The sequence below is a fragment of the Arachis stenosperma genome, chromosome 3, assembly GCF_014773155.1.
Source record: "Arachis stenosperma cultivar V10309 chromosome 3, arast.V10309.gnm1.PFL2, whole genome shotgun sequence".
NCBI classification, from domain to species: Eukaryota; Viridiplantae; Streptophyta; class Magnoliopsida; order Fabales; family Fabaceae; genus Arachis; species Arachis stenosperma.
This window is the reverse complement of record NC_080379.1, coordinates 169104162-169126044: the sequence shown is the minus strand read 5'-3', so window position 1 is coordinate 169126044 and position 21883 is coordinate 169104162. Positions and strand designations below refer to the sequence as shown.

At 36.3% G+C, this 21883-nt stretch overlaps 1 protein-coding gene across 2 annotated transcripts; it reads left to right on the top strand.

Moving 5' to 3' along the window:
* On the top strand, nucleotides 1-3565 carry LOC130967005 (type IV inositol polyphosphate 5-phosphatase 9). 2 transcript variants are annotated; one of them, XM_057891829.1, is made up of 7 exons: nucleotides 1-416; nucleotides 525-620; nucleotides 700-979; nucleotides 1223-1407; nucleotides 2227-2335; nucleotides 2995-3149; nucleotides 3235-3565. In XM_057891829.1, exons 1-7 carry the CDS (start codon nucleotides 265-267, stop codon nucleotides 3479-3481), a joined length of 1224 nt encoding a protein of 407 aa, XP_057747812.1. In that variant the 5' UTR covers nucleotides 1-264; the 3' UTR covers nucleotides 3482-3565. The 2 variants fall into 2 exon arrangements, with proteins under 2 accessions (XP_057747812.1, XP_057747811.1); XM_057891828.1 differs by having other exon boundaries at nucleotides 2-416; nucleotides 513-620.
* Nucleotides 3566-21883: the final 18318 nt, after the last annotated feature.

Below are 21883 nucleotides of genomic sequence, written 5' to 3'. Positions count from 1 at the left end.
AATGTGCAGAGAAGAGTAGACCCATGTTTTTCTCATAAATTTCCTTCTCTCTCTCTCTCTCCCACTAGGACATTGTAAAGGAATGAATTCAACAATGCACATCATCTATACGTCACATCTCTCTCTCGCTCTTCTCCATCATGATTCATGATTATTGATCTCACTATATATATTCCTTTCATTCACTCACCAACTAACACTTTACGATGCCACGCACCAAATTAAAAGCATGCAGTCAAGCTAGGTAGCTAGATAGATCCGACCATGTGGCCTACATTAGTGGTTAATAAGATTCTCAAGAAGAGGCTAGGAAGCACCAACTTTGTCGCTGATTATCATCATACTTATGAGCAACCCTTGTTGTCCATTCATGAACAATCCATTCATCATCCAGATTACGACAAGTACAACTACAAGTAAGCCTTAGCTTCTTCAAATCTTAAAATTAAAATCTCTTGTGCTACTTCCCCTTTTTTCTTAATTTCTTTACTGGTGTATGTGTGTGATCCAAGGGTTTTTGTTAGCACGTGGAACGTAGGTGGGGTTGCACCACACCAAGATTTGAACTTGGAGGATTTGTTGGACACATGCAACAACTCCTGTGACATCTATGTACTAGGGTAAGTAACTAAGTATGTAGCCTTTAATTACTTATTCATTTACATAGTTAGAAATTAAATAACAATTAGTGATCATCAGGTTTCAAGAAATAGTGCCTCTGAAGGCATCAAACGTTCTGGGATCAGAGAACAGCGAGGTTTCTAGCAAATGGAATTCCTTAATCAGGGAAGCTCTGAACAAGAAGACAGAAAATGATGATGAGTGGAAAGGAGGCCCACAGGAATTCCAGTGTATCATAAGCAAGCAAATGGTTGGTGTCTTCATATCTGTGTGGACAAGGAAAGATCTTCGCCCTTTCATTCACCATCCAAGTGTCTCTTGTATTGGATGTGGCATCATGGGCTGCTTAGGAAACAAGGTCAACTACAGTTAATTAAACAAATTACATTTCATTAACCCCACAATTAGTTTAACCGAACGCTAAGTTTTATTTAGTATTCATTAATTATTGTTAAATAAGACAAATTCTACCTGTTTTTTTTTTGTCTGTCTAGTATTACCGTTAATTTAAACTCTTATGGATCGGTTCAACCACATATACATACTAACAAATTATTATTGTTAGATATAAAATTGTCTTTATTTGAATTTTAATTTACAGGGATCGGTGTCAGTGAGATTTCGGTTACATGAAACAAGCTTCTGCTTTGTGTGCAGCCATCTTGCATCAGGGGGAAGAGAAGGAGATGAGAAGCACAGAAACTCTAACGTTGCAGAAATATTTTCCCGGACAACTTTTCCCAAAGGCCCTTTGTTTGATTTGCCAAGAAAGATTCTTGATCATGAGTCAGTATAATAATCTTGAAACCGTCCAAATATTTTTTATAATTATTCACCCCCCCCCCCCCCTCCCCCCTTGCTTTTTCTTTATTAATTAAGTTCCTTTCTAACAAAATCATCAAAACAAGGTGCCAATATGTATTAAATAAGGTGAAAACTAATGTGAAATTGGTATCTGAGAGCCATTAGATGAAAATTTAGTCAAATCAGTCAAATCATCTAATGACTCTCAGTATCAACTTCACGTGAAGTCGACTTCACCTGAGTTTCCACCATTAAATAAACAGTTTTGTTTTTCATGTGCATATGATTTTCCTGGCTCTTAAAAAAAGAATTCATTTTATTAGTGAAGAACCTTCACCATTTCACCAATCATATATAGTCCCTGGCTTTGAATTTGTTCCTAATTAAATAGAAAAATGATGCCGCCAAAACACTAACATCATTATTAGTTGGTTGTTACGTTTCTAACAAACTTTATCCTTAATTAATTCAATTTTAGTAGTAGGGCTAGGGAGGAAATTGTTCTTTTTTTGTAACCAATATTAATCAAACAGAAGAAAAGTTGCAAACTAAGCCAAACAAATTAGAACTAACATTGTAAAAAATGAGAGTTAAAAACCATTTGCAGCTACAGAATTAGTAATACCCAAGTGGATTAGTTATTAAATATAGTTGACTTCTTCTTAGTAATCACTGAATGGTCAAGTTAATTAACTATTCCCCTGCTTCTTGCATATTTATTTAGATAAATTAGAGAATAACAATGTTGTATTAATTTTTAGGTCCTACCACCTAACACACAGTTTTGTCTTTTATGTGCAGCCATGTAGTATTGTTAGGAGATCTAAATTATAGAATTTCTCTACCAGAAGAATCAACACGGTTACTTGTTGAAAAAGGAGACTGGGATTCCTTATTACAAAATGATCAGGTATCTTATTAAGGTTTGAACTTTGAATATAACTTGGAAAAGAGTAAAGTATCGTTTTTGTCCCCAACTGGGACAAATTCTATTTGTGTCCCTAACGTTTAAATCGTTCTATTTGTATTCTAACGTTTGTAAAAGTGATTCAATGTTATCCTGCCGTCAATTACACATCATGAACGTTTTAGTTTAAGTTTTAAAAATCTCTTCTTGAAGTTAGAATACAAATGTCTGGGATGGAATCGATGATCCACTCCGAAAAATAGCTCATCAAAAGTTGAAACTAATTCTTACAACATTTACATAATTCACTTTTCTAAGGACATAATTGAATCTAAACACAAATAGTGGATATAATATTAAAATCGAAGACATCCAAGTGAGACCTAATTGATAATAAATACATCCGAGTGAAAATAATTGAAAAATATAATATGATTTGTTGGTATAATTGATAGTAGGATAACATTAAATCACTTTTATAAACGTTAGGAATACAAATAGGACGATTTAAACGTTAGGGACACAAATAGAATTTGCCCCAAACGTTGAGGACAAAAACGATACTTTACTCTTTGGAAAATCTTCTAGGAATATTATTTTCTTTCTTGTTTTTTATCTAACTTGTATTAGTGGGATGCATGGACGCAATAAAACTAATGAAGCTAATGATGGAGCTAGAGAACGGAAACATGTTAAGAGGGTGGCATGAAGGGCCAATCAAATTTGCTCCAACATACAAGTATTTTCCAAATTCAGATATGTATTATGGATGTTGTTATCATGGGAAAAAAGCAGAAAAGAAGAGAGCACCAGCATGGTAAGACACAAAAATTGTCAAAACTATTTAGATTGATATAGAATAATAGTTAACAAATTGAATTAATTGTTTGTTGTTAATTTAGGTGTGACCGAATAGTGTGGTATGGAAATGGTTTAAAGCAACTTGTGTACAATAGAAGTGAGTCAAAACTATCAGACCACAGGCCTGTGAAGGCAATATTCATAGCACAAGTGAGGGTTTCAACAGAGCTAAGAAATTTGCAAACCTTGTTTCTATCAGAAAGATTTGAACACATTAAAACTCCTTTTGGAGTTTCTACAACCAATGATGATTTTCTATGTAAAAAACAACTGAGTTTCCGGTTGTGAAATAAGAATCATTATTATATTGTGATTTTTGTACAAAAATTCTATTTTATATCTGAAGATAACATATCATAAGTTTTTTGCTGATGAGTATACAGTGAAGTAGTTGTTCAATTTTAGTCTTCATGTTATATAATATGAATTATTAAAGCACTCTGTCTAGTTTGAGAGAAAATAATTTCCTAATATCTTTTGGAGCTTAAATAAATGCAACTTTTCTTCTTGTTTGGAACCAGCAAACCAGATAAATTGGAGCACTCAAAAACTGCATATATGATAAATAATGATAAAAAAAAAAAAACTCCCATTATTCAAAAAGGATAAGAATATATTATAAGCCAATTATTGAGCTAGTTGGGAGGACATTAATTGGTTAGTACTGGTTTTGCTATCTATGATAGATAGACTAGCAAGTGGAACATCACCCTCGCTCTTATCCTCTTCTTCGTGCATGATGGAAATAAAAAACATATATATATTTCATGGAAATTGATATAAATCCGTAAATGCATGCGCATATATAAGATATCATTTTAGAAATGCAACTTGTGAAAAAAGTTTATGCTACAAGTATGCTCATTGAGGCATGTTTCAAAGTTTGAAGAATGATTTTTCATAGATCTTATGACATCCTCTAGAATGGATGGGAAAAAAAAAGACATAAACATAACAATTAGATAACTAAATTAAAGAAACTATTAAGTGCTTTCAATGACATAATCTAATATACAAATTATAGCCCTCATAGACGACAAGTTACATATATATAAGTTGAAGAGTACAGGAAGGTCCATGAGGATAAAATAAAATAATAAAACAAAAAAAAGAAATTTATATGAATTGGAATTGAAGGTGCAAGCAATACAATTATGCTTATGCAATTGCATGTGAAAGGGATCTTGAATTGTCTCTACACCAGTCTTTTTGTGTTATCGTCACTTACAAATTCTTTTAAAACTAAATTCTACCACGTCGAGCAATAAAACTTGGGTGAGTGAGAGTGATGAGAATGATTTTTATTTATATTAGATCAATTTAATTAGATTTAATTAACAAAAAATTTATACGTATAGTGTTAGTCTTTCTTAATTAAATGCTCATATGTAGGATTATAGCTTGGAAAACAGTTTGCTTTATGCAGCACTAAAAATGATATTTCAACCCATCTTAAAAGTGTTTTCCTTTTTTTTTTTCGTCAAATAACCTTTAGTTAGCAAATTTTGAAGCAAAATAGAAAATTAGAAGTTGGCCGATGTATAAAATTTATAAATTCCGCAAGTGGTTAAATATCTATTGAATCCAATAATGGTTGAGAAGATAGAAAAAAATATAAGTACATGAATACCTTATTCTAATATATAGTAAATTATTGTAATTTACAGTATAATATCATTTTTTTTCTTGTTGATCAAACTTTTTTTATTATTACACTATTTATACACACAATCACCCACACTACAAAAATCTTAAACGGTTAAACCACATTCTAATCTTAGTTGAGATTTGAACCTGATGGAGCCTTTTAAAAAGCAATCAATCTATCATCTGTTTAGAATTCAGTAACTTTTTTTTTATCTATAGGCTTTTTTATTTATATACGCATAAGAAAAATATTATTTTCCATAATACGCATAGTTTAAAAGTGTTCCTGAATTACACATGGCCATTTCATATGAAGCATCAACAAAATGGAATTAGCTTCCATTTCAAGTGAGGTGAACACGAAATAGATGAGAAGGTACTGTACACATTAGAAAAATCACTCCAAAGAAAGCAGCTACGAAATGGAACAAGTCAAGTATGTCACCCATGAAATGAAGCAATTTGTGACTGACACATGCGAAATGGGAACTTCAATGGAGCTGAACACAAAATGGGCCACTCCTTATCTCTCTCCCCCTCCAATTTGTTCGAATTCTCCTCGTACACATAATCAAAATGCTGATAGACAAAGGTTAAGAGAAATAAAATTTTAAAAGAAATAAATAAATATTGGTTGATTATTGACAAAAAAAAATTAGTTTTAGATTTTTATTTTTATGTTTACCTGTGTGTACATATAAAAGTTTAAATTTAAAGATGGATAAAATATTGGTTTAATTCCTACTATTTAAATTAAATTATTATTTTCTCTAAAAATTAAGTGATGAGTCTAAATGCCAATAAAAAAAGTACCCTCTTTAAATACTCTCAATAATAAGATTATTATGTATGAATTGTTGATTCTTCTTGGACAAAGTAAATAAAAAATTAATAATAATAATAATAATAATAAGATTATTGAGAGTACTTATAGAAAATATTTATTATTGGCATTTAGACTACTCATCACATAATTTAAAAAAAAACGATAAATAAATTCTTGATTTTTTAATTTAAAAATAAATAAAATTTTTTATTAATTAAAAATACAAAAAATAATTTTCATATTTTAAAATATGACACATAAATTTTTTTGTCCAAAATATATAAAGATAAATAGTATTTATAACTTAAATACAAAATGACTTTTATTTTTTAAACTAAATTTTGGATGAATTAGACTCACTTGATTAAAGAAAAATTATAATAAAAAATATTTTAAAAAATAATTTTAACAAAAGGACTAAAATAAAAAAAAATATATCACTAGAAATAAAAATAAGACTTAATTTAAATTGTAGAAACTATATGTACGCACACATGAAAATAAAAATAAAAAATCAATATTTTTTGTCAATAATCAACCAATATTTATTTATTTCTTTTAAAATTTTATTTCTCTTTTAACCTTTATCCATCAGTATTTTGATGAGAGAGATAAGAAGTGGCTCATTTCGTGTTCAGCTCTATTGAAGTTTCATTTCACGTGTGTCAGTTATGGATTGTTCGATTCTATGGTTGGTACACATGACTTGGTGTGTGTTTGGATTACAGTTTGCAAACTGAGGTTTGTATAAAATTGATTTTGTAAAATTGATTTTGATCAAAAGTGAGTTAATATTAACGTGATTTATGTTTGGCAATTTTGATTCAAAATGGATTATAGTAAACTAAATATTGTTTGGATTACATTATTCAAAATCACTTTTAAGTGAAAAATTACAGAAAAGGACATGAATTTAAATAATTATTTTATATTATCTTATAATTTTATTTTAAATATTTAAATAAATTTTAATATTTTTTTAGTACTCTCAATATTCTTTAGTACTCTAATAGGATTAATAGAATCATAATACAAAGTAAAAAATATTCCATGTATAAAAGAAATAATAATAACAGTAAAAAAAACTCATAAACAAAAAAAAACAGAAGTTTTATAAAAAACAATAACATGCATAACAGAGTATTAGAAAAAATATTATAAAAAAAACAAACATATAAATAATGAAGGACATAATTGGTACATAGAACATATTTTTTAATCCAACGTGAAAAGTTAAACGGAAAAGCTAGAATTTATAGCTTTTGGTAAACCTGGGTTGAACATAGAAATCACTTCTGCGTTTAGAGTACAAAAATGTTGCCAAACACAAAGATGAAGCGTTCAAGAAACTCAAACGCGCTTTTCTCTTCTCTAACGCAAATCCAAACACACCCTTGCTCCATTTTGTGGTTGTCTTCCTTGGAGTGAATTTTCTGACACGCACAATATTTTTTCATCCATTTAATGTGTCACCTCTCTTAAAATGGAGGCTAATTCCATTTAGTTGATGCTTTATAAGAAATGGTCATGCGCAATTCAAAAAATACTTTTAAATAATGCGCATTATGAAAAATAATGTTTTTCTTATGCATATATAAATAAAAAAACCCCACCCATATATAATATTTGTAGGTCATAGTTTGAAAACCATAGAGTTATAATAAATATACCTTCTTTTGATTTTTTTAATGCATTAGTTTTTGTTATTTTAAATTCTTTAATTATTATTGAAATAAATAACTAAATTAAATATAATTAACATATAATTATAAATATTATATATTGAAATATAAGTAACAACAATCTGACAAAATCCAACAAACATGATTTTTATTTATTGTTTTTATTTCTTCTCACCACTTTATATATTCTGTATAGAAAAAGTATAAGGATACAATAATTTTAGTATAAAATATGTACAATAAGAGTAAAAAAGATATTTAAATCATATAATAATTAATTTAATTAATTTTTAATAATTATTCTTTTTAAATTCAAATAGAAATTAGAATTTGTCTCAGGGTCAGTTATACTGAGACCGTAATCCCCCCTCTTCAAACACTTTTTACATGTGACTTTACGTTTTCGACGGTTATTATTTTCCATTCTCACTAATCCATTGCTGCAAGTAATAAACACCACTGCGCCGCTCAGACCACAGTCCGACACTGTGCTGTCACCGCCGCCCAAACCACAACCTGGTGTTGCCCTGCTCATCACGGTTGTCCAAACATTCCTGTCACGCACAAAGGTGGTTCAAGCCGACCAAACAACATCGGGTCCCTCTGCATGCCTTCCTTTCTTTCCTGTTGCACACAAAGAGAGGTTCAGGCAACGTATACAGAAAGGGCCTTGTCATGCAAGGACCAACCCACCCAACACGTATTGTGAAATCCACAACCCATAGAAACTGCTGCTATAGGTGGTTCACGGTGGACTCCGAGTATAGCACCACCGATGAGATCATCCGCTTCGCCACCGAGCTCCATGAAGCCGGCATTTGGTTTAGGAAATCAAGCAGTCACAGCCTTCAAGATGTCTCTGTCGACTGCTAGATGTTCAATTCATTAGGTATGTAGATGGTTATTTTAATTCTTAATTCGATGGTTATTTTGTTTGATTCAGTTTAATTATATACAATTAACAAGTGTTAGATGGTTATTTCACTAGGTAGTCGGATGATTATTTTAATAACTACGTGGATGATTGTTTGATGGCCGGTAAGAAAACTTCTAATGCCGGAAAGGAGGGTGGGGTAGCAGACGGTTTTGGGGGGAGGGTGTTTAGGTAAATTTTTTTGGTAAATTAGGGTTGGGATGGTTAATTTTTTAAAATAATTGTTTGGATTGGGATGGTTAATTTTTTAAAATAATTGTTTGGATTTCTTTTTTTTCTTCGTATTGGACCAAATTCAAAACCTATTGTATACATTGTCAAGATTCTTTATTGTCTCCCTAGCGGAGTTCGTCTATATATTCTATAATTGGTTAGTTTTGATTAGTCACTATTCTGTCATACAAATAAGAGTAAATGGTTAAATTAGTTTCTGAAAGATTGTGCGATCTCTAAATTAGTTTTCGGATAATTTTTTTAATTAAATTAGTCCTTTAAAAATCATAATATAAATCAATCACATTAATTTTTCTGTCACTTTCATAACTAACACCGTTAATTATTGCTGAGTTGGCCCGTTAAATAATAGCACATTATCAAACACTTGACATTACTCATCATATGCTGATAGGATATGTTTATAAAGCTAAATCAAATTGGTCCCTAATTGCAATCTCAGTCTAAAAAACCCCAATCATGATCTTCATTCTTCCCCTTTCTCTTCACTCTCCACCTCCTGACCTACACCACCATATTAGTGCTACCATTATTCCCTCTTACTCTTTTATTAAAAACCACCATGACACAACTGGCAATGCACCGTCACTCTTCTCCCTTCTTCTCATTCTTTTTTATCTACAACCATTGTTCGTTGCACCCTATTATATTATTTATAAATTAGTTGAAATTAAGAATAAAGGTTTTTCACAATCAACAAAAATCATTTTTAACACTTAAAAATTCTATTTTACTTTCAAAATAAATTTACCCATTGAAAATTCATGTCAACAATCTTTAAATGTTTCGACTTAATTTTCGCAAAAATGTAATTATACAAATTACAATCGTTAATCTTAAAAAAAGATATCTTTTATGGGATATTGTAACTAATAATGGCAGGTTAATCAAAATCATATCTACTATTTTTACTAGGTATAAACTTGAATTCACACTCCCATTATGCTCCAAATTTTCTAAAATCTAACCTACAATATAAAAATCTGAAAGAAAAATAAAAAAAGTATAATTTTATTGGTTAACCCTAATTTCAATTGTGGACTGAACACTTAACTACCACACATAGCAGTAGTAAAAAGAAAAAAAATAAAAAAAAAAGAAAAAGAACATATAATCAAATGAGGAAAAAAAAGAAGAAAGGGAGTGGAAGATAAGAAGCTAGTGACTGGTATGACGAGAGTCGATATTGTCGAGCAAGAAGAATGAATGGAAAAAGTGATAAATACAAAAGTGATAGAACTAATGAAGTTGATGGAGACACCGTCGTCGTTGTCGATTCTGTTCACTGTCATCGTGCTCTATTTTGCCTTCACCACTGACTTACTTCTACGTCTCCTTCACCATCATCTTACATCTTCTCTTCTTTGCGTGGACACTTTTCACTAGGTAAAACAGTTTTTTTGAGTGAGAAATTAGAACCAAGTGATACGGCACCGTTTTGATACACTCAATTTTTCATAAGTTAAAACGATGCCCTTTTATGTGCTGAGGTGTAAGTTTTTATTAACGCCGTTAGCAAGGAGATGACGGAAGAACTAACGTGACTAATTTAGATTTAAGGATTAATTTGATTAAAAAAAATTTAGGGACTGATTAAAAATCGCGTCATCTTTCAGAGACCAATTTAACTATTTATTCGTAGAAATAATTTTATTATTAGATTTCATAAATTCTAAAGATTCTGTAAACTATACAAATTATAATATAGTAGAAACTCTTTTATATATTGCACTAAAGGTGATACAGTAATACGCACAAAACATTCAGTGCCTATCTTATCCATTTTTATCTTCTGTTCTTATTATTATATATAATTAAGAATATTAAATTAAATAAACTAATTTTGTATTATACATAAGTTCGCTAGTCGCTACCTAGTGCACTATTGCATTAGCCGTTTGTCCAAAGTTTTTCACTTTTTGGAAATTAGGCCATCTATCCAAAGTTTGAATGGAGAATAGTCCATGCATACTGGAATGTATTGAGTAATTGGGCTGGGCATATTTCGACTTTTTCTTTATTTCCTGATCTGTCAAATTATATAAAAACTCATGGCCAAAAATATAGTAAACCAACAAAAGATACCCCATAACCAAAAAAAAGATACCAAGACTGAAGTTTATTTTCTCTTCATATTTTGAAAACTACCCAAATTGAAAAGTTTTATTGTGACTTAAATCTATAGAGAATTTAGTCCAAAAAAAAAAAAAAAATCTATAGAGAATTCTGACAACAACAAAAAAATCTAGAGAGTTCATGTCCGAAAAGTAAAATTTATAAAGAATTCCTCCTACAAAAAAGTCAAAATTTCATGATGTAAAAGTGATCAAATTGATAAGTATCTAAAATACTAAACGATTATTTTTTTTCGAAGTAAAATGTTGACAAATTTATTAATAAAGAATTAATTTGTATTAATGAACTTGTTTTTGAAAGTTAGAATACACGGTTCAATCTATTAATTAAGAAAATTAATGTTTTGAATCTTTTTTACACAAAAATTATTTTTTATGGAATATAAAATTATTTTTTTTATTTATCAATAAATTTGTCAATATTCAAAAATAAAAATAATTGTTCACTCTAAAAATTCTTAAACTTTTTATAAGTGTGAATAATTCAATCAAAAGTTGATAAAATCTTATAGGTAAGTGTTATATATTTTAGCCCTTTTATTCGCTTAGTTGGAGGTTGTTCCGGTCATAGTATAGTGTTTGGGACCTCAAACGTGGATCATAACTTTTTCAATCTCTCATTTATTCCATAAAAAAAAAAAATTATATATTTATATCTTTATCATATAATTCACCTTGAAGTACAGTAAAAAAAATAGGTAAAATCATCTTCAAGAAGAGGAAATAGAAAGGTAATTCTTTCGAGCATTATTAGACGGCTAGTTTATGTGAAAGTCTGGTCCAAAATCTTCATTTCTTTGTAAGTCATTTTAAAGGTTAGCTTTTACTTAATTTAATATTCATCTCTAAAGCAGGCCTCTAGGCTCCAATTAACGGCTGCTAGTGATGCCTTGGAATTAAGTTTAGATGAAGCTTCATCGTGGGTTACTTTTAACTTTTAATTATTTAATAATTCTATTAGTAACTCTAGACGTTTGTTTTACATATGTTGGTCATAAGATTTTCTATCTGTTCGATGAAGAATGAAATTTCTTTGATAAGCTTTCATACGATTTCACAATATTATTTTACATTTTTCAACATTTAATTCATTCAAAGAAGAGAAGAAGATACAGATGACAAGTGCTACATATAGCATAATAGCAAGAAATTTAAAACTAACCAGAATGCTTGTTAAAAATTATAGCGGCGAATAGGTGATAAAAAGGATAAGACTCACTATCTTATCCAAATTCTTAGAACAATGCATGCATTTTGATTTTTTTTTTAAATTGTCTAATTTTAATAATAATAGAAAAATATTAAATATATATTAAAATAAATTACTAAAAATAATTATATATATTTATATATAAATATATATATAATTTAATTTATTTTTAATATATATTTTATTTTTAATATATATTTTATATTAACAACAATTTAACCATCGATTCGATTTTGGTAGCATGGCTGAATAACAACATATATAAATGATTAGTGATGGTTGGATATATAAATGGCTGAATCACATGTCATCAACGACGCACATTTTACTTTATATGATTATTGTTTAAAAATATTTCAATTATGATATTTACTGTGTGATGCATATGGAAATAAAAAACAATTAGTATTTTTATCTGTTCATTACGGGAATATAAATTTTTTAAAATTATGATCCATTTTATTTTGATAGTATAGATTATGCATGACGCAAAAAATTTATAAAATAAAATTATTTTTACAAAAAAAAGTCATAAGTTAACAAAAGTTTCTGACTAAGAAGACCATAATCTCTGTAGATAAAAAAATCAAATAAAAAAATTTTTAGTTATTATTTTTTATATGAAAAAATCTAATTTTTTATTTGAATTATATTATTTTGTTAATTTTATTTTTTATAGAAAGATAAAAAATAGAGAATGAGAGAAAAGAGAGAGAAAGATAAATATGAAGAATGAGAGTGAGAGTAAGAGTTTGTTAATTTTGGAAGAAAAAATTTTATTTTAATTGTAATAAAAAATATCGAATGACATATTTTGCTTTGTCAAATTACTAATATAAAATATAAATTATATATAGAGTGAAAATAGTAGAGAGAAATAGAAAAATGGAGAGAGGTAAATGAGAGAATTTAGGAAAGGAGTTTATTAATTTTGGAGAAAAATATTTTCTCTCAATTTTAATAAGAGAGTGTCATGTGACACATTTGATTATTAAATTAGATAGTTGTTCATACCCTGGCCCAATGTTAAGGGCCCAGGTCCAATCGAAAGGCCTGATCCAATAGATTAAGCCTAACAAAGCACCCACCTCCATTCAAGAGGTCGGTGTCAACCCCGACTTGGTACGAAGAAGTCGGTTGTGAGATTAGCTGGCAGATAAATACTCATTCAAATGGGTAACCGCCCCTGAAATCTCTCTAACCACTTCATAAAGCCATATCTTAACCTCCCTAAGATAATGGGACGGTTATTATCCTAAAGATACGGCACTACTCCAACGGTGGTTATTGGCTCACCACTATAAGTACACTGACACACCTCAGGTATTCCTAAGTCCAATACTCTCTAAGACCTGCTTACACCCTTGCTAACTTAGGCATCGGAGTGTCCTTGCAGGTACCACCCCCCATTCACACGCGAGCACAAGTCGGACGGAGCCTCCCGAGCTGCGGACATACCCGGAGTTCTCCTCCACCATACACTTGGGCCGCCAAACGCCATCCATTGGACTAATCTCCGGTTACCCACCGTAACATTGGCGCCGTTGCCGGGGACCCGCGAGATCATCCCTCGATGGCAGAAAGATCCCATGAAGAAGGCCATGTCGAAACAGATTCTGAGCAAGAGAATCTAGGCATGGGCAATGACAATGAAGACACAGCCCAACATCAAGATAACGACCAACACAGAGAGGGTACCTCTGGAATGAAGAATCCAAAGGTAAACTCCTCAGACGGTCGTGAATCAGAAAAGGGTGGACCATCCCACGTAACTGAATTGATGGGACTAGTCCATAGCCGCCTGGAGCAATTGGAACAAGAGCGGGAGAGGCAAAAGGAAACCGAAAGGTACCTTAAGGAAGAGATGGAACGGCGAAAAGAGTTAGAAAGAAAACTCTTGCAGCTAGAATCCTCTCTCAAGAACTCCCGCGACGAAGGAGAAGATCAACTCCCAGGCGGAGAAGATCCTTTCAGCGAGGACATAATGAGGGCAAAAGTTCCAACGAACTTTAAAAGCCCTGATATGGACCTCTATGATGGAACTACGGATCCAAAGCATCATCTTAGCAACTTCAAAAGTCGGATGTATCTGGCTGATGCCTCCGACGCTACGAGATGCAAGGCCTTCCCGACCACTTTATCGAAAGCAGCGATGAAGTGGTTCGATAGCCTCCCCCCGAGATCCATTACTAGTTTTGAAGACCTCTCAAGAAAATTCTTGATGAGGTTCTCAATCCAAAAAGATAAGGTAAAACATGCACCGAGCCTCCTGGGGATAAAACAGGAGGTCGGAGAGTCTCTACGAGCCTACATGGAAAGGTTCAATAAGGCATGTTTAGAGATCCAAGACCTGCCCACAGAGGCAGTAATAATGGGGTTAGTCAACGGACTTAGAGAAGGCCCCTTCTCACAGTCCATATCTAAAAGGCACCCCGTTTCTCTAAGTGATGTACAAGAAAGGGCCGAAAAGTACATCAACATGGAAGAGAATGCCAAATTAAGAGACCTGAGTTCACGACCTACTTCCTCCTCTAGGGAAAGGGAAAGGGAAGTCAGGAAGAAAGAAGAACCCGGTCTCGAAAGGCCCAGAAAGTATCACTCTTATACTCCTCTAAAGACTTCTATAGTGGATGTATACAGAGAGATCTGCAACACTGAAAGGCTGCCACCCCCAAGACCTATTAAAAACAAAAAAGGGGGAAGTCGCAGCGAGTATTGCGAGTACCATAAAATATATGGTCACTCCACCAACGACTGTTACGACCTCAAAAATGTGATAGAAAAGCTGGCTAGAGAAGGTCGGCTGGACAGATATCTCATGGAGAGGTCGGACACCCATGGAAAGAGAAAGCGAGATGATATGGATAGGAGAGATCCTCCACCACAAACCCCCGAGAGACACATCCACATGATCTCAGGAGGATTTGCGAGAGGTGGAGTCACCAAATCTTCTCGCAAAAGACATCTGAAGAGAGTCTATCAGGTCGGGGATGAGACACCCGACCTCCCCACTATCTCATTTACAAAAGAAGATGGGCAAGGGATAGTACCCGGGCATGATGATCCCGTGGTGATAACTATGATCCTAGCTAATGCCCATCTCCACAGAACCCTAGTAGATCAAGGAAGCTCGGCGGACATCCTATTCAAGCCCGCCTTCGACAAACTAGGGTTAGACGAGAAAGAGCTGAGAGCCTACCCCGACACCCTATATGGGTTAGGGGATACGCCAATAAAGCCGCTAGGTTTTTTACCCCTTCACACAACTTTCGGAAAAGGGGAGAAATCGAGAACTCTAAGCATAGACTTCATAGTCATCGATGAAGGGTCAGCCTACAATGCCCTAATTGGCAGGACTACCCTTAATCGTCTTGGAGCAGTGGTATCAACTCCTCACCTCTGCATGAAATTCCCAACTCCAGGAGGAATAGCCACGGTGAGGGGAGATCAAAAATTGGCAAGGAAGTGCTATAACGAAAGCCTAAATCTGAGAGGAAAGGGCAAAGAAGTCCACACCATAGAGTTAGGTGGGACAAGAACCAGAGAAGAGCTACGACCTCAGCCGGGAGGAAAAACCGAGGAGATACAAGTCGGTGAGGAGGAAGGAAAGAATACCTACATAGGAGCCAACCTAGGGGAAACCCTGAAACAAAGGTTGGGTGAACTCCTAAGAGCTAATTCCGACCTCTTCGCCTGGAAAGCCTCCGACATGCCTGGGATTGATCCCGAGCTCATGTCCCATAGGCTCTCGGTTTACCCAGGGTCCCGACCTGTACAGCAAAGAAGACGCAAACTCGGCCCAAAGAGGGCCTTCATAGTAGAAGAACAAATACAGGCGCTCCTGGAAGCCGGCTTTATCAGAGAGGTCAAATACCCAACATGGCTAGCAAATGTGGTGCTAGTCAAAAAGCAAAATGGTAAGTGGAGAATGTGCGTCGACTATACCGACTTGAATAAGGCGTGTCCTAAGGACCCCTATCCTCTACCGAGTATTGACACCCTGGTGGACTCCAGCTCAGGGTATCAATACCTATCATTCATGGACGCCTACTCGGGATATAACCAAATCCCGATGCATGAACCTGACCAGGAGAAAACATCGTTCATCACACCAAAAGCCAACTATTGCTACGTGGTCATGCCATTCGGACTAAAGAATGCAGGAGCCACGTACCAAAGGCTGATGAACAAAATGTTTTCCTCCCATTTAGGGAGCCTAATGGAGGTATACGTCGACGACATGTTAGTAAAAACCAAGCAAGAAGTCGACCTCTTAACCGACCTCTCACAAGTCTTCGACACTATAAGGTTGCATGGGATGAGACTAAATCCCGCAAAATGCGCCTTCGCAGTAGAAGCAGGAAAATTTCTAGGGTTCATGCTAACACAAAGAGGGATTGAGGCCAATCCCGACAAGTGTAGAGCCATTCTAGAAATGAAAAGTCCGACTTGTTTGAGAGAGGTTCAACAGCTCAACGGCCGACTTGCAGCCCTCTCCAGGTTTTTGGCAGGATCAGCACTAAAATCCCTTCCATTATTCTCCCTATTAAGGAAGGGATGCCAGTTTGAATGGACTCCGGAATGTGAGGAGGCGTTCCAAGAATTCAAAAAATTCTTGAGCCAACCCCCCATCTTAACCCGACCAGCACCGGGAAAAGACCTCGTCCTATATTTATCCGTCGCAAACAGGGCTGTCTCATCAGCCCTGATCAGAGAAGATGAGGTCGGGCAACACCCGGTCTACTTTACCAGTAAGGTTCTACAAGGCCCTGAGCTAAGGTACCGCAAACTAGAGAAGTTTGCTTATTCCTTAGTGATAGCCTCACGAAGGCTACGACCTTACTTTCAGGCTCACACGATAAGAGTCCGTACGAACCAACCCATGAAGCAAATCCTTCAAAAGACGGACGTTGCAGGGAGAATGGTTCAATGGGCGATAGAGCTCTCCGAGTTCGATTTGAGATACGAAGCTCGGACTGCAATTAAAGCCCAGTGCCTCGCCGACTTCATCGCAGAATACGCAGGTGAACAAGAGGAAAAACCAACTACATGGGAACTCTATGTAGACGGGTCCTCCAACAAAACAGGGAGCGGCGCAGGCATAATATTGGTAGATGGAAAAGGAACCCAGTTAGAGGTCTCCTTAAAATTTGAATTTCCAGCTTCAAACAATCAGGCAGAATATGAAGCCTTGATTGCAGGATTAAAGCTAGCAGAAGAAGTTGGCGCCACAAAGGTGACAATCTATAGCGACTCACAAGTGGTGACTTCCCAAATAAGTGGGGAATATCAGGCAAAGGACCCCAATATGAAGAAATACTTGGAAAAAACCTTGGAACACCTTGGGCACTTTGCGGAAACCGAGATCAAACACATAACTCGGGATCTAAATAGCAGAGCTGACGCCCTCTCCAAGTTAGCAAGTACCAAACCCGGAGGGAACAACAGAAGCCTGATTCAAGAGACCCTACAAGAGCCCTCGGTATCAAAAGCAGAAGATGAACGAGAGGTTCTTGAGGTAGTCGGCCTAAACCTCGGATGGATGAATCCCTTAGTCGAATACCTAAAATTCGACATCCTCCCCAAAGAGGAGAAAGAGGCTAAGAAGATCCGAAGGGAAGCACAACATTATACATTGGTGAGAAATGTCCTTTACAGAAGAGGGATATCAACACCATTGCTGAAGTGCGTACCGACCTCAAGGACCACCGAGGTGTTAGAGGAAGTACATAGTGGAATCTGCGGAAACCATCTCGGAGCAAGATCGTTGGCCAGGAAAGTAATCCGAGCAGGATTCTATTGGCCGACCTTGCAGAAAGATGCCACAGACTTTGTGAAAAAATGCCAGCCATGTCAAATGCATGCAAATTTCCACGTGGCTCCCCCAGAAGAGCTTATCAGTATAACTTCCCCTTGGCCTTTCGCAAAATGGGGAATGGATTTGTTAGGTCCTTTTCCCCAAGCGCCAGGGCAAGTCAAATACTTGATCGTGGGAATAGATTACTTCACAAAATGGATAGAAGCAGAACCACTAGCTACTATCACCGCTCAAAGAAGTCGCAGGTTCCTCTACAAAAACATTATCACAAGGTATGGAATACCTCATTCCATCACCACAGATAATGGGACCCAGTTCACCGACGCCTCCTTCAGAAGTTTTGTAGCCAGTATGAAAATCAAACATCAATTCACCTCGGTAGAACACCCACAAGCCAACGGGCAAGCCGAGGCAGCCAACAAAGTCATACTGGCAGGACTGAAGAAGAGATTATAGGAAGCAAAGGGAGCTTGGGCTGACGAGCTCCCCCAAGTGCTATGGGCTTATAGGACGACCCCCCAATCCGCCACAGGAGAAACACCCTTCCGACTAGTCTATGGGGTAGAAGCCATGATTCCCATAGAAATCAATGAGCAAAGCCCAAGGGTAATTCTCCACGATGAAGTCGGAAATGTACAGGGGCACAAAGAGGAACTCGACTTGCTCCCCGAAGTCCGAGAAAACGCCCAGATAAGAGAGGCAGCATTAAAGCAAAAGATGACTACCAGATACAACAAAAAAGTCATTCGAAGAAAATTTGTCGTTGACGACTTGGTCTTAATCAGAAACGACATTGGGGTCAACAAATCAGGAGAAGGAAAGCTCGCCGCCAATTGGAAAGGGCCATACAAAATCAAAGAAGTGTTAGGGAAAGGTTATTATAAAATAACCGACCTGGATGGCACTGAGTTACCAAGGTCGTGGCATGCTTGTAATATGAAAAGGTACTACAGCTAGAAGCGAACTCTACTCCCTGATGTACTCTTTTCCCAGCTTCATGATTTTTTCCCAAAAAAGGGTTTTTTCTGGAGAGGGGTTTTTAACGAGGCATCATAGTAGAGGCTAAGGGAAATATACTGTCAAGACCCTTAGTAGCAAAAAGGTACCTTCCCGATTAATAAAGATCTTTTTCATTAATATATTTCTCTTAAATATCCTTCTCTATTTTTATATAAGTCTTTCTACGAAACGCGCCGACTTAAGCTCGACAAAGCGTGAAAATCCCATGAACCGACCTAACATGGTCGTCAGGATGAAACGACGAGGTACAAGTCGGTGTAAAGAGGTTATACGAGTTGATCGCATTAAACTCGGGAATTGTCCGACTCTTAAGTCGAAAGAAAACCCGAGTAACGCAAACTCGACAGAACTCCGAGTAAAAGAAAACCGAGTTCCGAGTAGACAAAGCGCATCGCAAAAATAACCTAAGTCATAAAAACTCACTAAAGCAAAAGCTGAGTAAAAAGGATAACAAAAGAGATATGAGAGCCTGAGAAAGTTTAAAGTTTGCACACGGGCCTTCGCACGAAGAAGGCTCAAGAAAACAATGCAAGCAAACAAAAGGCTTTCCGAAAAGATCAAACAGATCAAAATAAAAAAGCATGCATACGCGCAAAGTAACTTAAAACCCCTATCCAAAAAGGGGCACCCACTTTGACTAGAAAACCCTTATCCAAAAAAGGGAATTTATTTTGTTTAAACCCTTATCCAAAAAAGGGCAACAAACAGAATATTTTGTTTACGGCCTTAAAAGGCCAAAAGCAAATTGTTCAACACCACCAACAAATAAATATAAGTTCAAAAAAAAAAAAAGGGGGACCCACAGGCCGGGCCCCCATATAGCCACAAAATAAAAAGAAGTCATTTCTTGGAAGCTGCAGAGGAATCACCACCACCATGAGGAACAACACCAGGGCTGGAAGGAGGAGCTAAAGAGGAAGTCGGAGCAGGAGTGGAAGAACTCGGAGCATCTTTGGAATGAGGAGGAGACTCTATAATCCTCTGCCCCCGAGTCTTTAGGTCTGACTCTGAAAGGACCTCGGGAACAGGAGGATCCACAATGGCGCCATCAATCACCACTTTGTCAGGATGTAATGGAGAAAGATCCAAGTCGGGGGCTATAACCCTGACCTGTTCTAGGAAAATTCTCCAAGACTCCTCGGCGCCATCGGCGATAGAGTCCTCCAAGTCAGCATAAGCAGTCCGAGAGTTCAGCAAATCCTTCTTCACCTCCACCATATCTTTAAATAGGCTTTGGTAACTCTCCTGGGCTGCCTTCCTTAAATTTACCTCCATAGTACATTGGGCTCGCAGCTCGCTCTCCTTCTTCCGGAGGTCGTCTCTCTCCTTCCTTAACTTATCCCTCTCCTCCTTTAACTCCTTCTGATGTTTTTCAAACATAAGAAGCCTCTCCTCCAGCTCCTCGACCTTTGGGGAAGTCCCCAGAGAGCTAAGAGGAGTCTTCTCAAACATGTCCAAAAGTTTGCCACAAACTCCCGCCGCCCTAAAACTTTCTTCGGCCAGAGTGGCAAGGTGTTTCCGAACAGAAACATCATCCATATTGATAAGTGGATAGATGTTCTTTCGGACGAAGGCAAGAGCCTCCGCCCTAACACCACCTTCCCAAGAAGGGCCAGACTCTGAAGTCTTGCGCTTCTTACTCTCTGGCTCGGAGAACGGTTGGGCAGAAGGGAGTGGTCGAGCCAAATTTGAGGAGGAGGAAATAACAACAGGCTGAGAGGGAGCACCCACATTTCTAGGAAGAGGAGGAGGAGAGACGACCGCCTTGGAACCCCCAGACCTGGCCCGAGACTTTGCCTTGGCTTCCTGCACCCTCTGGTAGGACTCTTGAGCATTTTTCTTTGCCATATCTACAAAAGAAACAACCAAGTTACAAGTCGGTAAAAAACAAGTCGGTGAAATACAACTCGGAAATAGGAAATGCATGCGCTACCTATGCAAGATTGAACAAATACCGACGTCCCCTGGAGGATTTTTCTCGTATCCAAGTATGGGGCCTTCCCCCATGCTTCTCGGAAAAACCCTACAATGGCCGCCTCCACCTCGTCTAGGTCATCTAGACCAATTTTTTCACAAGGGGTGGCCGGCAGCCAATAAAGGGGAAAGCGGGGGGAGGAATGCTCGTCCAGGAAAAAGGGGTGGTGACCCTCTACAGCTTGAACCTTGAAGAAGAAGTTTTTGAAGTCGTGGAAGGATTCATCAAAAAGGGTAAAAATCCTCCGACCTTGAATGGCTCGGAAGGATACCCATTGTTGCTTATTATTTAGCCCACTAAAGGGCTTAGTCATATGGAAAAGATAAAAGAAGATTCTCAAGGAAGTCGGGAAGTCCAGAGCGTGGCTTATAAACTGGTAGATCTTCAAGAAACCCCAGGAATTGGGATGGAGTTGAGTAGGGGCAACCTTACAGTGGTGCAGAACGGATATCTCAAAATCCGAGAAAGGAAGAAAAACACCCAAACGGGCGATCATGCATTCATACATAAAGAAAAAGTGAGGGGTCGCCTCATCAACTCTCCCAAAGCAGACCCGGTCTTCAGGACCCGGGATTATCAATTCATATTTGGGCTCGTCCTCGTCCGAAGTACAGAGCCTATGGTGAGTACGAAGGTGGGTGACGAACTCAGCGTCGACCAACGGTTCCTCCCCAAGGACCGTATCGTCAACCCATTGAGAAAGAATGTCTACAGAAGCCATTTTTTATGTAAAGAAAAGTGGCAGAAAACCTACAAAAGGGAAAAAGGAAAAAAGAAAATCAAAAAACAAGGCCACTAAAGAAGAAAGATTCGAAACTAGAATCTACGGGTCAACCTATCTACTCGCCAAACAAAACATGCAAACAAAAATGACATGGGAAAAGCAGAACTAACCTTTAGCCGAAAATGAAGGTTGGGGAGAACTGAAGTCTTCAAACACAAGAATGCAACACAAACAGGATAAGGAGAAGTTTGAAAGATTGCAGAAACGGAGAATGGAAAGAGAGGGAAAGTATTTATAAATAGGCTAAGGGGCATAATGGTAAAAACGAGGCAGTCATTAATGCGACTGCACCGTTACCAAAGTCCTCAATCCCTAAATGATCCCTCAACGGACACGACGCTTGAATTGACGTAACTGTCAGAAACCAAAAGTCGCGAAAATCACGTCGGTTCTCACCATCCGTATTCTTTCAAACAAGTCGACTA

Bases quoted from the DNA above. Each gene is read 5' to 3' on its own strand.
- LOC130967005 (XM_057891828.1), top strand. From the start codon at position 265: ATGTGGCCTACATTAGTGGTTAATAAGATTCTCAAGAAGAGGCTAGGA. The intron at 417-512 runs GTAAGCCTTAGC...GTGTGATCCAAG, and splicing joins TACGACAAGTACAACTACAA to GGTTTTTGTTAGCACGTGGA. The intron at 621-699 runs GTAAGTAACTAA...AGTGATCATCAG, and splicing joins TGTGACATCTATGTACTAGG to GTTTCAAGAAATAGTGCCTC.